General features: G+C 42.3%; 1 protein-coding gene across 8 annotated transcripts in view; it reads right to left on the reverse strand.

The window, feature by feature from the left end:
* PDZRN4 (PDZ domain containing ring finger 4) overlaps positions 1-15148 on the reverse strand; it is a 389321-nt gene that overhangs the window by 172316 nt on the left and 201857 nt on the right. The window contains exons 2-3 of one of the 8 annotated variants that reach the window (XM_039506125.1): positions 5529-5682; positions 2692-2761 (exon numbers count right to left, since the gene is read on the reverse strand). The exons of 6 other annotated variants lie outside the window; for them this stretch is intronic. In XM_039506125.1, coding sequence (XP_039362059.1) covers positions 2692-2760 — 69 coding nt within the window. In that variant the 5' untranslated portion in view covers position 2761; positions 5529-5682. The remainder of the gene's footprint in view (positions 1-2691; positions 2762-5528; positions 5683-15148) is intronic. One more of the 8 variants, XM_039506135.1, reaches the window with a different exon arrangement.

Genomic DNA, 15148 nt, shown 5'->3' on the forward strand with positions numbered 1-15148 from the left:
CCTCATCCTGAGACCAACTATCTCATTGTGAAACTGAATCAGTATGGAAAATGGAAAAAATATAAATATTCTAATGATGTCTTCATTTCCCATCAGCTCTGCTACACTAATCTCTCCAGAGCTAAATTTGACCTCACTACAGACAGCAGCAAAATAACATGCCTCATTGTGTTTGCATGGATTTCCTCAGCAAACATACTTTTCTTTGTTTACTGTATCTATAAATATGGTAGTGCACACACAACCCACGTTATCAGGTAGTCCAGCATCTGAAAGGTGAGGTACAATAGTGGGATTGCTTTCCTTTTATGAATATAAATTGACCGAGCTGATCCACATATGTCAGTGAGACACTGTTCATCCTCAGTCAATTCATGTCCCTGACAGACTAAGGGCTTGTTCCAAGCTCTTCCACAGTTGTGCTGATTAAGACCAAGTCTAGGAATTGCAAGATTGTACAATTAAAAAGGATTTTGCAAGTCAAGTATGAATGTCTGTGTAGGCTTGTTTTAATAGATCAATTAACTCCAGCATCTAGTTTTAAGTCAGTACTGTAAATAGGATGTTATGGTAGCTGTTGCTAGCAGTTCCCTAACTGGAACATCTGGGCAAAAACATGCTCACTGCCATGTGGGCACCAAACTGCATAAATACTGGATCAAAGATAGAAACCCCAGTTTGCAAATCCATACAGAACCAGGCATGGTGTCATAAGACACTTACTGCTCTCCTTCAATACCTCAGCAGTGATATTTCCCCAACAATACAGGATGCAAAGCTGGGGACTGACTGCTCATTACTCCCATCAAAAACTCACTCAAACTCTTCTAGGTATTCCATCTTATCTGGCAAATACCAGAGTAAAAGTAAAAGCCTTAGTTCTTTCCCCACCTCTGTCATTAATGACCACAAACACTGCAACTCAACAGCAGAATAGATACTACATAAATAAAGGGAAGGATTCCTCTCGAATCCCTTAACAAAACCCAGCCACTTTGTCTTGTTTAAGATTGTGATAGTGTTTACTACTGCTGAACGTCACTGCAAGAAAGATTTTGAAAATGCACCAACTCTAAAATAGATGTAGCATTCCTCCTTATATACCTACAGTCATCATTTAAGAAAGCTCTGATCTCTTTTAAGCACAATCTGAATTCCTTATTCCTCAGCACAGTAAAGCAGGATGAGTCCTCCTGCATTCTCTATCTGACACTTTCAGATCAGTTTGGCAATTCAGAGCTGTGGAGAGTATGAAAAAAATGTTGCTTTTCCCTGTACTGTAGCGGTAAGGAAAACATAATGATGAAATTATGATTAACTATTGAACTAAAGGAAAGTGTTCCACCTAGAGACCATCTTCCTGAGTCAAAGCAGCTGACAGGTTATCTGCAAACGGACATTATTTTCGGATTGAATATGGTTGCTAGTTTGTGGTAAAAAATGAAGCAGAGGTATTGCCGTCAATGGTAATTAACAATGTTAATCTTCTTTTTCCTCTCTATGGTGATAAAAAGAGTCATTTTTATATTTAATTAATGCAGAGGATCATTTTGGAAACTGGCTAATGAGGCTCTGATCACATTACCATGAAAATGTGCATTACCACTGCAACTGAGGAGGCTGTTTCATGGGTAGAGAATCTACTTTGTAATTAGCCCACTGTGAAATGAATCACGTCAAGGAAAACTCTGAGGGAAGCAGTAGGCAATGGGCACTTAGCTACTGCTGTGCCAATAGACCACCAACATTCTAAGCTGTTTTCTCCTCAATATTGCCTGTCATCAGCATTGCAGCCCTAACCTGTAAGTGTTCAGCCTCTGCCCACAGCCATGTGTCAGGCAGAGCTTAGACAAATTATAGAAAGGGAGAGAACAGATGCTAAAAGACACTAAACTTTAATTTGCCAGATTTTGCAATTCCAAAAGCAAACAAAAAGCCTCAAATCAAATACTGACTCAACAGTATTTGTGCAAAATTATGAGATATTATGTTAAGTGCTAATTTCTTCTTTTTTCCCTTCCTTTGAACAAGCTGGAAACATGTTAGCAGCACAGTGCTATGCTAATATTCCTGCTGCTGGGACAGACACAGATAACTACAAGGTATTAAGATCTCTGCCTAGTGGTAAAGAGAAATAACACAAAGAATGTATAAACAAGAGCTGAGATAAACATCATTCCTTGAAACTATTCCACTTCAGAAAATACAAATGAACTATTCTGGTTTTATTTTAAAACCAAATCAATATTTTAAATTATTCAGAAAATCAAATACACTTTTTGGCCAGCCCAGACATGCCATAAAACTTTCTTCCATAAGTGAGAAATACCTGAGATCATGGACCTACTAAATCCCAGCATTTGCAGAGGCACCAGTGTAACACTGATTTGAAATCACAATCCTATTACCAAAGCAAAGGGGTTCCTTAAAACGTTACTAATATGATTCAATCAGACTGCTGTTATATGACTGACATCTTGGCAGAAGATGCACAAAAATGTTAAAAGAATCCCACAGGAAGTCATCTGAAGGGGGAGTGGCGAAGAAGCAAAAAACAACAGTCACCCAAAAATAAAAAAGAACAACTTCAATAACAATTTTCACAGGGAAAAAAATCTCTTTTTACTTACTATCATTAAAGGAGCACAAATTTCTTACTCGGGAGTCACTGGCAATATCCTCTGCACTCACCTGTGAAACTTCATAGAGCAGTTTGTAGTGTTCCTCTCTCTTCTGAAAAGTGCACAGATTGCAGCCCATTCTAATAAGCAACACAAGAGAAAAGCTTCTAATTTCCCCAGAACTGAAAGGCAAATGCACTGACAGGGAATCACCCTCCAGACTTGACTACTGTTTTTCATCAGTCACTCCAGCACAGAAACACAGACACACCACTGTTAGCTGGAAGCACAAGCCAGGGTAGTGTGTAGCTTCATGCTTTTCTTCCCTTTCCCTAAGTACCTTACACTCACGTACACACACAGAGTTTCGACTCAGTTCATGGCAACACTCCCCCTGTCTCTGCATCAGTGCACATGACTACACAGATTCTAACTCATGAATATTAATAGATACTCATTGATTATTTATGACAGAACGTGTTAGCAGGGAGGGATGTCATAGCTGCTGTTGATGACAGATGAATATTCACTAATTAAGAAGCAAATGTAGTGTGGTTAAACAAAATTCACTTGTGTCAATACTATCTCTGTTTATTAAGGTTAGAGAGATTAAGAAAGAGCAATACACACTTGCCCTTTAATTTTATCAGTGATCATGAGACTAATTCATGAGTAAGAATTTCTGAGGCACAAAGTCAATTCCTACCTTAGGTCTCCACCTTGTGCAACAGGAATGACTAAATTTATTTTTAAAATATTTGCTATGCATTTTAAAAAGCGATTGTGATAATTTATGTTGTTGAATATCTAAAGCAAAAAAGGAAGGAGAGAAAACAAACCCATATGGCTGTATTACTTCATTCACTTTTGACATCGCCAAATCTAACTGAAATGCCAGCATTAAGACAAGAAGAAAGGATACCATAACTGCAAGACTATAATGTGTGGGTGTGATTACATAATGTGTGTAGATACTATGTATATATGATTATACACATGGTGTATACATGTACACACAGAGTAGTCACATGAACTTTGTCACACTTTGTACACTTACCATGTACATACATGGTTAAATAGTACTTACAGTAAATCTTATCAACCCCAATTTTTTAGGAAAATGAATAGATATACTCTCTTGGACTTTTAAAAATTCAAAATCTTCTATTAGATCATGCCATCGTGTCTAATTTTACTGTTTGCAAATTGGATTTTAATAGCTCTACAATTCTCAGTGAGTAGATAAAGGCAAAGATCCATTTAAAATTAAACCTACAAGTTAAATGCTAAAGGCAATGGAAGTCGCATATTTAGTTCCATGTGCTCGCTAATTCCTATATTTTACAGCATGTAATCAGTAAGTTTCTTAAAGATGGAAATCCGGACTGTAGCAAACCCAGACTCCTTAAAAAAAAATAAAAAAAATAACCAAGATTTATTTTATTTCTACTCTGCCTCATCTAGAACCTCCACTAATTAAGAATTATGTCCTTTTTCCAAAGCATCTTTAAACTGGACAGGATAGCAGGTGGACTCCAAAACAAAAATAATTACTCTGAAACCAATGAAACCAGTTTAGTTAAGATTGACATTGGGCCTGAAGATTTTTAATTGCTAATCACTGATGTAAAGCTACTTTTTTTGGGTACAGTTTCCTAAAAGTGCTTTGTCAAATATTTAAAATCAATAACAGGAAATGATTCTAATGAGTACTAATTGTTAACAAATTGGCTTTGCATCTAGCAGCACCTCAAACACCACCAACGCAGAGTAGTAAGTAGATCAACAATCATCTGCTGCTTATCAGTCCTTCCCCTTGGGATGTAATAATCCGATTTTCTGGGCCTTAATTTTACCTAACAGGCTGGATGAAAGCCAAGCAGAGAGACCAACATAAAAACAGCATCATTATTGTGAACACTGAAAAGTTTGCTAGAACCTCTATGTGAAGTATAGGTGAGCTGATACTACATCTTGATTATATTTAACTTTTAAAAATAAATGGATAATGCTGGGAGAGAGCAAATCGTGACCATTTGTGGAGCAGATACTTCTTACACTAGCTACATGCATTGCCATGCAACATGACTGCAGTATCTATTTTCAAGCAGAGTTTGGACCAAGCTGTCAAGTTTGGAGGTGAACTTTCCTAAAATTCCAGGGGTTCAAGGATGGCCTCCTCTTTGTTAGCAAGCATCAGCTTCTCCCCATTTCTACTGACAACCATGCAATACTCTTTGTGCTGAAAGGTTCATATACATGAAGCAAACATCACTACGTCTTTGAAGGTTTCTATATTGCAGACCTGTAGAAGAATTGTCAGAAGTGTAAATTCTGAACTTAAGAAAGTCAGATCAAGGAGTTAGATAATAGTCATTCAAGGACAACCATGCTATCTTTCGATGAAAGTGTTTTCTTCTTCTTCAGCCGCCATAACTTCTTCCTGTGACACATACAGGTTCTGAAAACTAAACAGTAATACAATGATAAAAGAAGCCATGATTTACCCTGTTGTTTTTTTTTTAATCCCTTGCAAATACTATTGTTTTTTTGACATACTGCTATAGGATTTCTTTTTCGCAGTTACCAGAAATAAAAAACAAAATACCAGATAAAATAAGCAATGGAAAACTGCAGTCCATCTTCCAGCAGTTTCCCATGGCTGTCCCTTTTTTCATTACTAGTCCTCTGATTCTTTTGTTTCCTTCTCAGAAACCGACACAGGCTTCTCCACTCATTTATCAAGTGCCTACCCTTTGCCCACACATACAGGAAAGATTCTACCTTCTGTTTCTATATCCATCTAATGGGTACAGTCTGCAGGGCTGAAGAGATATATTTTAGAAATAAAGGAATATTTTAAGTCCCTGAATTCCATCAAAAATATGCTATTTTGGTTTTACTAACCTTGGTGCATCAGAATGTGAAATTTGAGGCAAAACTTGATCGAACTAATGATTAAATTGAAATATATTATCCACTCCTGTCAGGTTGAATTTGATGTTAGGAAGAAAGTAATCTCTGTCTTTCCTTTTAATCCTCTCTCACATCAAATCTGTAGCTAAAAGGATAGAAGAGATATTAAAATATAATCAAGTAATTCTTATTCTATATGTAATTCAAAGACATTTGAATTATTCAACAATCTTCTTGATTGTGGAGTTCCCCCTGTTCATCACCCACAATGTAATGTCACCACAAAGACTACAAAGGTTCATCAGGGTTTAGAGATGAGCTAAGAATGTAGGAAGCCTGGGCCAAAATGCAAAGGGATTCATTTTAATTTTAAAAATATCACATTTTGAAATGTGATTGCTTAAAAAGTTAGGCACCTAAAACCATATTTAGGCACCTACGGGACAATTTAGGGCACTTAAAATTGGTACACAATTCCCTAAATAAGATGTGTAAGTGCCAATTATGGGCAAGCATGTTTGAAAGCTTGTCTGGCTTAAACCACCAGCAAGGGAGGAAATTCAAGGCTAAATATTTCCAGACTTAACCCATGTGAAGGCCATATGCTTCTGTAAGTTATTACATAGCAAAGAGCTTTAAGATGTACTGCAAAATTCTGCCTAACTCATGTAAATGAAGCCACTGACACAAATTCAGAGGTGTGTCACAGATGGGTCGTGGGCAGCCAGACCTGGTAGTCAGAGTCTACAATCACAAGACGTAAGTCAGGAGTCAGCTGGGTCAGGATACCTGGAGGTCAGACCCATGAATCAGTTGCCAGGAGTCACACTGGGGCAGGATGCCAAGAAATCAAGCTGCAGGAAGTACAAGGCACAGTCCAGACAAGGGTGGAGACCAGTTGTTCAGACAGTTTCCTTTTCCTGCTGCTGGTTTAATTAGGGCCAGCAGACCAATTAGCTGGTCTTGGAGTCCACCTATAGGACTGCAAGGGAGGAATCTCAAACAGGCTGGGATTTATGAGTCCTAGGTAAGGAAGCATTAGTAGGCTGCCAAATAGGGAGTTGGAGTTTGGCTGCTCCTATAAACTATGTGGACCCCGGCTCAAGACCCATGGGTCATGGCATCATCCCGCCCCTAGGGGTGTCCTTTCAGAAACATGGGTCCAGGTTTCTCAGGGTGGTTGCTATGGTAGGCCTGAACCAGGGTGGGAGCATGAAAACTTTCCTCTGGCTTCCAAGTGCTTCCCTCTGAGCTTTAACCTTCCCAATTGATCAAGTACCATAATTTGCCCCATTAAATCTTAAAGTCGAGGGCTTCATGAACAATGTATCCCTCTTGTCCCTGTACTTCTACAGGTGGGGGTGGTGATTGTGTTCAGGGAAATAGGTTCTCAGTGTATAGTTTCAGAAGAGAGACATGGAACACAAGGTGGACTCTAAGGGATCAAGGGAGCTGGAGCGCAAGGGTGACCAGGTTGATTTGTCGCCAAAACCAGTACAGGCCAGGAAACTAGTTTCGGGGGGGGGGGGGTGTCTATCCAAGAGGTGTTTCTTGAAAGCCATATCTTTTGTTCTGTGGAGCAGGTAGGGTCCTGTTGTCTATGTTTGTCCACATGCCTTTTGTAGTCCTCCTTTGCCTTTTTAAGGTGTCCCTTCATCTCCTCTTGGATGAAACAGATGTGTTCTACTAGGTGTGAGGCAGATGGGTTGGGAGTGGATGCAGGTTGTTGTGGGTAAAACTGGGGGTCGTATCATAACTGATAAAGATGGGGCTGTGGCCTGTGGAGGTGTGGTCTGCATTATTGTATGAGAACTCTGCATATGGTAACAGTGAAGATCAGTAATCCTGGTGATGGTTGCTACAGCATTGTAAATACTGAAGAGTCTGGTTGATTCTTTATGTTTGGCCATTTGACTGCAGCTGGTAGGCAGAGGACAGGTGTACATGGACTCCTAATAAACATAGAGCCTCATGCCAGAAGTGGGCAGTTAACTGTGGTCCCCAGTCAGAGGCGATATGATCCAGGAGGCCATGAAGATGGACTACATTGTTTATTCAGAGCAAGGCAATTTCCTCCGCAGAGAGTAAACCTGTGCAGGAAATAAAGTGAGCCATCTGAGAAAAGCGATCTACCACTGTCAGGATGATAGTGAAACCACTGGATTCTGATAGTTCCACCAAAAAATCCAAGGAAATGGCTTCCCAGGGCCAAATTGGGGTGTCCCAAGGTTGGAGGAAACCACAGGGTTTCTGGTGAAGGATCTTGGTGCAGGCACCCATGTGGCAGGAAATTACAAAGGTCTTTAACATGGGGCACATTCAAGGCCACCAGACGAAACGGGATATAAATTGTTGGGTTTTATATCGCTCTAAGAGTGCCATGACTCCTTGACAGGACACTTGCAGGTCCTGGTGGAATCTAGATGGGGTCCTTCACAAATGTGATCCCCATCTTGGTGGTGTGTGGTTCTCGACTGATAATGGCCAACTCATCGAATGGAATTCTGGAGACAGAGGCAGAGCGGATGAGTGCAAGCAGGTCCTGACAGCAAGTTGAATGAAGAAAGTTATGGGATTGGAGAATGTGGGCTGGGCCCGAACTGGGGCCCTATGGGTCAGGGGCATGTATTCATGACAAGGCGTGAGCCTTGCCGTTCCTGGTTCCAGGATAGTAGGGCAGGGTAAAGTTGAACCAGGAGAAAAATAGGGCCGATTGGAGCTGTTGCTGGTTCAGGCCCTGGCCCTGTGCAGTTACTCCAGGTTCTTGTGGTCCGTAAATATTTGGACCAGATGATGAGCCCCTTGCAATTAGTGTTGCCACTCTTCAATGGTGGTCTTAATTGCCAGGAGAGCATTGTCCAGGATCTCATAGTTTCGCTTAGCAGGAGTACAGTTCCTTGAGTAGTAGGCAATGGGATACAGTATTTGCTTGGGTCCACACTTTTGGGAGAAAACTACCCCAATCACCATACTAGAGGTATCGGCTTACACAACAAAAGGTTGTGCCATGTCAGAGTAGGCTAATACTGGAGAAGTGGTGAATTGCTCAAATGCATGTTGGGCTTCAGGCAACCAGTGCAAATTTGTTATTTTTTCGGAATACAGCTGTGAGGGGCTCAGCTTGTTTTGAAAAATTTGAAATTAACCTTCGGTAGAACTCCGTGAAGCCTGAAAAACATTGGAGGCCACACCTGTTGGGGATGGGGGGAAGGGGCTCAGTCATGGACAGCCTGGACTTTATGCAGATCTATCTTAATTCCTTCTAGGGACAGAGGTCTGATCAAACATGGACTTCTCTAGTTTAGCATAGAGATTGTCTTGTCATGGTCTCTCCAGGACTGTGCGGACGTGGAGTGGTGTGTTGGTCCAGATCATTAGAAAATATCAACGTATCATCTAAGTGCACTACCATGAACTGGTCCAGTTGGTCTTGTAGCACATTGTTAATGAAATGCTGGAACGTTGCTTGAGCATTAGTCAGACCAAATATTTCAAGTGGCCGTTGCAAGTCCAAAGGCAGTTTTCCATTAGTAACCTACTCAGATACAGATGAGATTATAAATTCCCCAGATATCCAGTTTTGTGAAAATGCAGGCAGCCCCCATGAGATCTAACAATTCAGGAATCAGCATAATGAGTAACTGTTCTGATTATCTGATTTAAGGCTCAGTAATCAACACAGAGACAGAGGCTGCCCTCCCTTTTTTTTTTTTAAACACAGAAAGGACTGGGGCACTGGCTGGTGAAGTTGACTTGCAGATAAACCCCTGGGCCAGGTTCTCTTGGAGATATTCTTACAATGCTTCCAGTTCAGGCTCTGATACTGCGTACATCCATCCATCTTCACCCCTGGCTGAAGTTCTATGGAGCAGTTGTAGTCCCGATGTGGGGGAAGGTTTTCTGCATTCTTCTTCTCAAAAACGTCAGTGTAATCATGGTACCTGGGAAGTTTCATAGCTCCCCCCATAGGTGTTTCAATGCAGAAACTTCCCGTATTTGAACCAGGTGACATGTTTGCTGGTCTCTGGCCATGCTGTTGGCAGAAGTCTGATGAGAAGGTGACTTTCTGTTCTCACCAGTGAACGAAGGGTCATGAAGGGTCAGCCAGGAGATGCCAAGGATTAAGGGAAAATGTGGGAATGGATCACACCGAATTGTATTATTTCTCTGTGTCCCTGAATAATGGCTTACATGGGGGCAGTCTCCTCTACAACTGGACCCGAGGACAGTGGGGAGCTGTCAGATTTGATCATGTCAGGTAATGCCTTGTATAGCAGGGAGATCTATAGGGCCCACCCTGTAGTTGCAGCCATTAAATTGACTACTGCTCCTGAGTAGGAGGGCCGGTTGGAGGGGAATCTGTTGGGGGATAGGCCCTGCAAATAGTAAGCCTGTTGGATGGGGCTCAGGGTGCATCTCCGTAAGGACTAGGACATGGGGAAGTTTTCTTCTCTCAAGGTCCAGGCTGGTTCCCCCCACTGGGCCTGTGTTATTTTATTTTCCCATGCTGCTTGGTGTTCATATTGGGTAGGCCAAGATGGCATGGCCAGGTTTACCACAGTAGAAGCACAGGTGATGGCGGTGGCACCATTCCATTTCTTCAAGTGTGAGTTGCTGGTGAGCCAGACTGGTTTGCATGGTTTGCATTTGCATCTCTTCAGCAGGAGATACAGAGGCTGGGTCATAATAAACGGTAAGGGAGGCTTTCTCCACCCTTCGTTCTCGCAGATGATTATCTGTGCCGATGGTGAGGTCCACAAAGACATCTATGCCCACTGGCATCTCTACACAGGCCAGCTCATCTTTCATTTCTTCCCATAAGCCCCACTGGAATTGGTATAGCTGTGCTGCTTCATTCCACTCTGAATCCACTGGGAGGTGGTGGAAGGGTGCTGCACACAGGCGGCATTCATGGTTGTTGTGGGTCCCCGAAGATGGTGGACATCAATTGAAGAAAAGAATTCCAGTCTGCCAACATTGGGCTACGCCTTCCAGCTAGGGGGAGGCCCAGTCTAATGCAGCTCCTACCTGCAGGCTGATTACCAGGGCCACCTTGGCCTGGTCAGCTGCACAGATCTGTGGACACATCTGAAACAGAAGGCGGCACTGCTTCACGAAGCCCCAGACCTCTGACAGTTCCTGTCAAACTGTTGGGCCACGGGTATTGCAGGTCCCTGTTCGGGGCAAGGCACTGCACAGTGCATTCGCAGCACAGTATTCTCAAACTGAGCTACCTCACTTGTTCCTGCAGCTGCTGGTGTCTGAGGCCAGCTGTGCAAAGTGGGCCTACAGTGCTCGATTATCCACCTGACGGCAGAGGGCTCATTTGGACAAGTCTAATGCTTCTAGTGGCTATAGTGGTGATGCTGGGTCAGCCCCTCTGGGTAACTGTGGTCTGAACAAGCTGTCACAGCCAGGTCATGGGTAGCCAGATCTAGTAGTTAAGAGTCCACAATCACAAAACAGGAGTCAGCTGGGTCAGGAGAGTAGGAGGTCAGAAGCAGGAGATAAACGAGAGATCAGAACCATGAGTCAGGCCAGGTCAGAAGACAAACTGGCAGTCAGAACCACGAATCAGATGTCAGGAGTCACACTGGGTCAGGATGCCAGGAAATCAAGTCGCAGGAAGCATGAAACACACAGTCCAGAACAGGGTGGAGCCCAGTCATTCAGACAACTTCCTGTCCTGCTGCTGGCTTAAGTAGGGCCATCAGGCCAATCAGATGCTCTAGGACTCCAGCAATAGGACTGCACAAGTGGAACCTGATACTGGGGCTGGGCTTCGGTCCCTAGTATGCAAGCATCAGCAGGCTGCCAGATGGAGCATGGTTGTTCTTGCAAACCCAGGTTTGAGAACCGTGGGTCAAGACAAGGTGAAGCTAAGTGAGTCTAAAGTGTTTTAATTCACAATTTCTTCCAAATTCTTCAGCAAATAAATTCCAACAATTTAGACTCCCTTAAACTAAGATTCACTTTCTGATGTGTAATTTAAATCTCCTCAGACTGGCCAGATGGCATAATTTATATGCCAAGAGACTGGGAAACATGTAGTTGTAAGAGGAAATGGGTGTAAGAAGGTAGGAGCTGGAACACACCCATCTCCTTCAGCCCCTTGCCGTGTAGTTAACCCCATTCTGAACAAGGAATCAAACAAATATGCACACCCTACCATTGTACCAGCCAGAGCGACCAAGGCTGATGGTGTCACAGCAAGCATCATAGAGCGAGGTTTTCAGATTTGGGACTCCCTGCGTCTCTTGGGCAGCCCCAAACAGCCTTGACCAAATTCAGAGATGATGTCAGTACTGACAGCTCTTGTGATTTTACTATGTCTCTCTCAATAGTTGGTGTTTTTTATAAAGCCAAGCCTCAGCTGATGGAATCAAGAGATTGCATGAGAATCTCAATTTACATTTTTTGGGGAAAAGGAAGTTTCTAATCCAGAGAAAAGCTTAAAAACATGAAGCAAGTGCACACTAAAATCTCAGGAACCTGAAGACAAATAAAAATAGCCCCAAATGTCTGATGTTTTTAAAAATAACTCATGCTTTTTAAGATGGGATGACATGATTTTTGAAGACTGGGAAACACTGTGATATGTAGACCCTGCTGGTTTAATGTAATGCTGTTTGAAACAGTATTATGTTGAAGCGCACTAGGGAACTTTTAGTGCACACCAACAGGGTCTATATGGACCAATTAATGTACAACACCTTATTGCACTTTAGAAATCACACCCCCATATAGCATATTGCCCCACTACATAAACAAGCCTCTAAAGCCTTCAGTGCAGGTAATGGTGTTTGATTAAATTGAGAAAGATGGCCAGTTCGCGCTTCACTGAAGTACGGACTTGGGAGAACCAGAGCCCAGGTAGTATAGAGTCAGCCCAGTGGCTTCAGCACATTTTGGGTAAACCATCCAGTCCCACTGATATTTTTCACTCAGCTGGTCTTGAGAAAGCTGGGTGGTGGCTCTTCCCCAAGTTCAGGGTCTAGGGACCCTGAAGTACAGTGAAGGCTAGAGTTATGCGTAGAGGTCATAACCAACTTTCAGTTTACTGACAGCTCTGGTTTTACTTGGGTTTTACACTATGCTCCTTACATACTTCCTGTGTGTGTTAAAAGCTTTAACTAATATTTGTAAAATGCCTTGACATCTTTGGAGGACTGTTTTTATAAAAGGGAACACTTTATTGTTGTCCAGATTATTTGTGAAGATTTTTTTTAGTTACATGTCTAAAGAAATAATCTGTCCCCCCCCCATGTATACAGATTAAAAACAGTCATTATTTTGACACCTGTAGAAACAAAGACCCTTTAAAGTCAGGCCCTATATGCCAGGTTTAGAACTTGATCCAAATGACAAACACCAGTGAAATATCACCATGAAAAATTGAACTTGTAATAGAAATTCTAATGCAGCCTTTGAAGCAGCATGAAGAGTACGGAACCAGCAGACAGGATGGCCTGGTTCTGTTCTCAGCTCCAATACTAACTCCTGTAGCTTAGGTTGCCCTGCTGTAAAATGGCTTTCTTAACACCTACCTTGTAAGAATACTGTAAGGATCTTAATTCAATAAGGTTTTAAAGTGCTTTCAGATCTTTAGATGGAATGTGTTATATAGGTGTGTCTTCCCCTATCCCAATGTTTCTATTGTGCCCCTCACCTTATGTATGTAATACTCAAAAAAAGATCAGTCTGACTACTATTGTTTATTAATTATGTGTTTCTGGTAGCACCAACCTTGTGTAATCGCTGTACAAATACAAAGGAAATAATAGTTCTTGCCTTAAATAGCTGACATATTAAAAGGTTGAAGTAGGAGAAACTGATAAAATATAAAAGTAAAGTTTTCAGGGACATGTTCAAACATGTCTTGATAATAGAATATTGTTAAAATACATTATCTTTAAACAGACACTGACTATTTCTTAGTTGTCCCTCAATACAGCCACTGGGAGTTGGCTAAAATCTCGAACACATTATAGCAGAAGAGGGTTTTTAAGACATGAATGTGAGAGACTGATGACCGGTACTGTAAGTGATGTACCATAGTGAATAGTTTTGGAGACATTTACCAATGCTCCATCTTCAAAGTTTCCTTTCAAAACTGGTCCTATTGCCAACTCTGGATTGTTGTTAAAGGATACATTCAATAAAATTAAGTTTGTTTGCCTTGCACATTACAAATGGCTCTAAGTATTTTGCCGCCCAAAGAACGGCAGGCAGGCTGCCTTCAGCGGCTTGCCTGCGGGAGGTCCCCAGTCCCGCGGACTCGGCGGCAGCCTGCAGGAGGTCCGCCGAAGCCACGGGACCAGCGGACCCTCCACAGGCATGCCACCGAAGGCAGCCTACCTGCCTGCCGCCCTCGCGGCAACCGGCAGAGCGCCCCCCGCGGCTTGGGGTGCTGGTGCCTGGAGCCGCCCCTGACTGTGCCCTAAAACAACCCACTCACTAGCCAGAAAGCTTTCCTGGCCTTGAATGGACTTCCCTGGCATTGAAGTTCAAAGGAGATTGTGCTGAATCTGACCATAAAGGCAGCTGCTTTATTCCTTTGCCAGTATATATATAGATGTTGTAACATGACTGCCAGTTTTTCATGTGACTGCATCAAACAGTAATATTTCAACACAGAAATACTTTGGGTCTTCAAGGGGGAGGGCAGAAGACACAGCAGTTTCCGCTCGACTTCCTGTGACTTTCTGTCACTATCAGACTCATACTAAGCAGTATACATGGTTGCAAGCAAAATTTGGTTTCCAGCTAATGATCTGATAGGATGACGGATGGAGAGGTAGCACTGTACAGTATTACAGAGAGAAACTGTACATACAATTTAAGTGTCTGACAGCTGGCTAGTTTGATTTAAAATTACAATTTGAACAGAAATCAACTGTTTCTTGACAGTCATTAACTGAGAGCCATAAAACTGCCATTAATTCTGTTGCAGTCAGCAAAATGTTTTGTAATGATCTAACACTAATGCACCCCCTCCTATACAACCTCCACAGCAGCAAAGGTTTACTTTATACACTGCTTGGGGTTTGTGAAGCTTAAAATCACTGCCAATGCACCTGCTTTCCAGAAGATCATTAGGTAAAAATCCCAATGTAGTCCAATCAACCTGGCTTTAGTTACCTTACCGTCTGCTCTAGAAGAAAATTAATGTTATTAGATGTGTCTTGCTCTCAAGATTGGCTGGTGTTTGGTTACTGTGCCAGCTGTCTGAGAGGTGCTGGGGTCTGTTCTACGCTGACCCAGCTCATTGTCTGGGTAGAGCCCAAGTCCCAACATACTACACTAACGCACCGACTGGAGCCTACACCAGCTGTACAGGTACTTAAAAGGATCACAGCACAGTAAACCACAAGCTTGGCAGCAGATACTCTGTTGTCAGACCAGAGCTCTGCAGCAGTTCTCAGTGAGACCCTTACAAAACAGGAACGCCACGTCTGAACCCAGGTATACAAATTTAAAAAATAAAGAGAGAGGAAAGAAAAATGAGGTGGGTGAAAGACTCCTGCAGTCACACAAATTGCAACAAATCAAATCCCACTAACAAAGATTATTTCTTTTATTACAATTTCCTGTGGAAAACACAAATTAGC

This window comes from Mauremys reevesii, linkage group 1 (genome assembly GCF_016161935.1).
Source record: "Mauremys reevesii isolate NIE-2019 linkage group 1, ASM1616193v1, whole genome shotgun sequence".
In the NCBI taxonomy this organism is placed as follows: domain Eukaryota; kingdom Metazoa; phylum Chordata; order Testudines; family Geoemydidae; genus Mauremys; species Mauremys reevesii.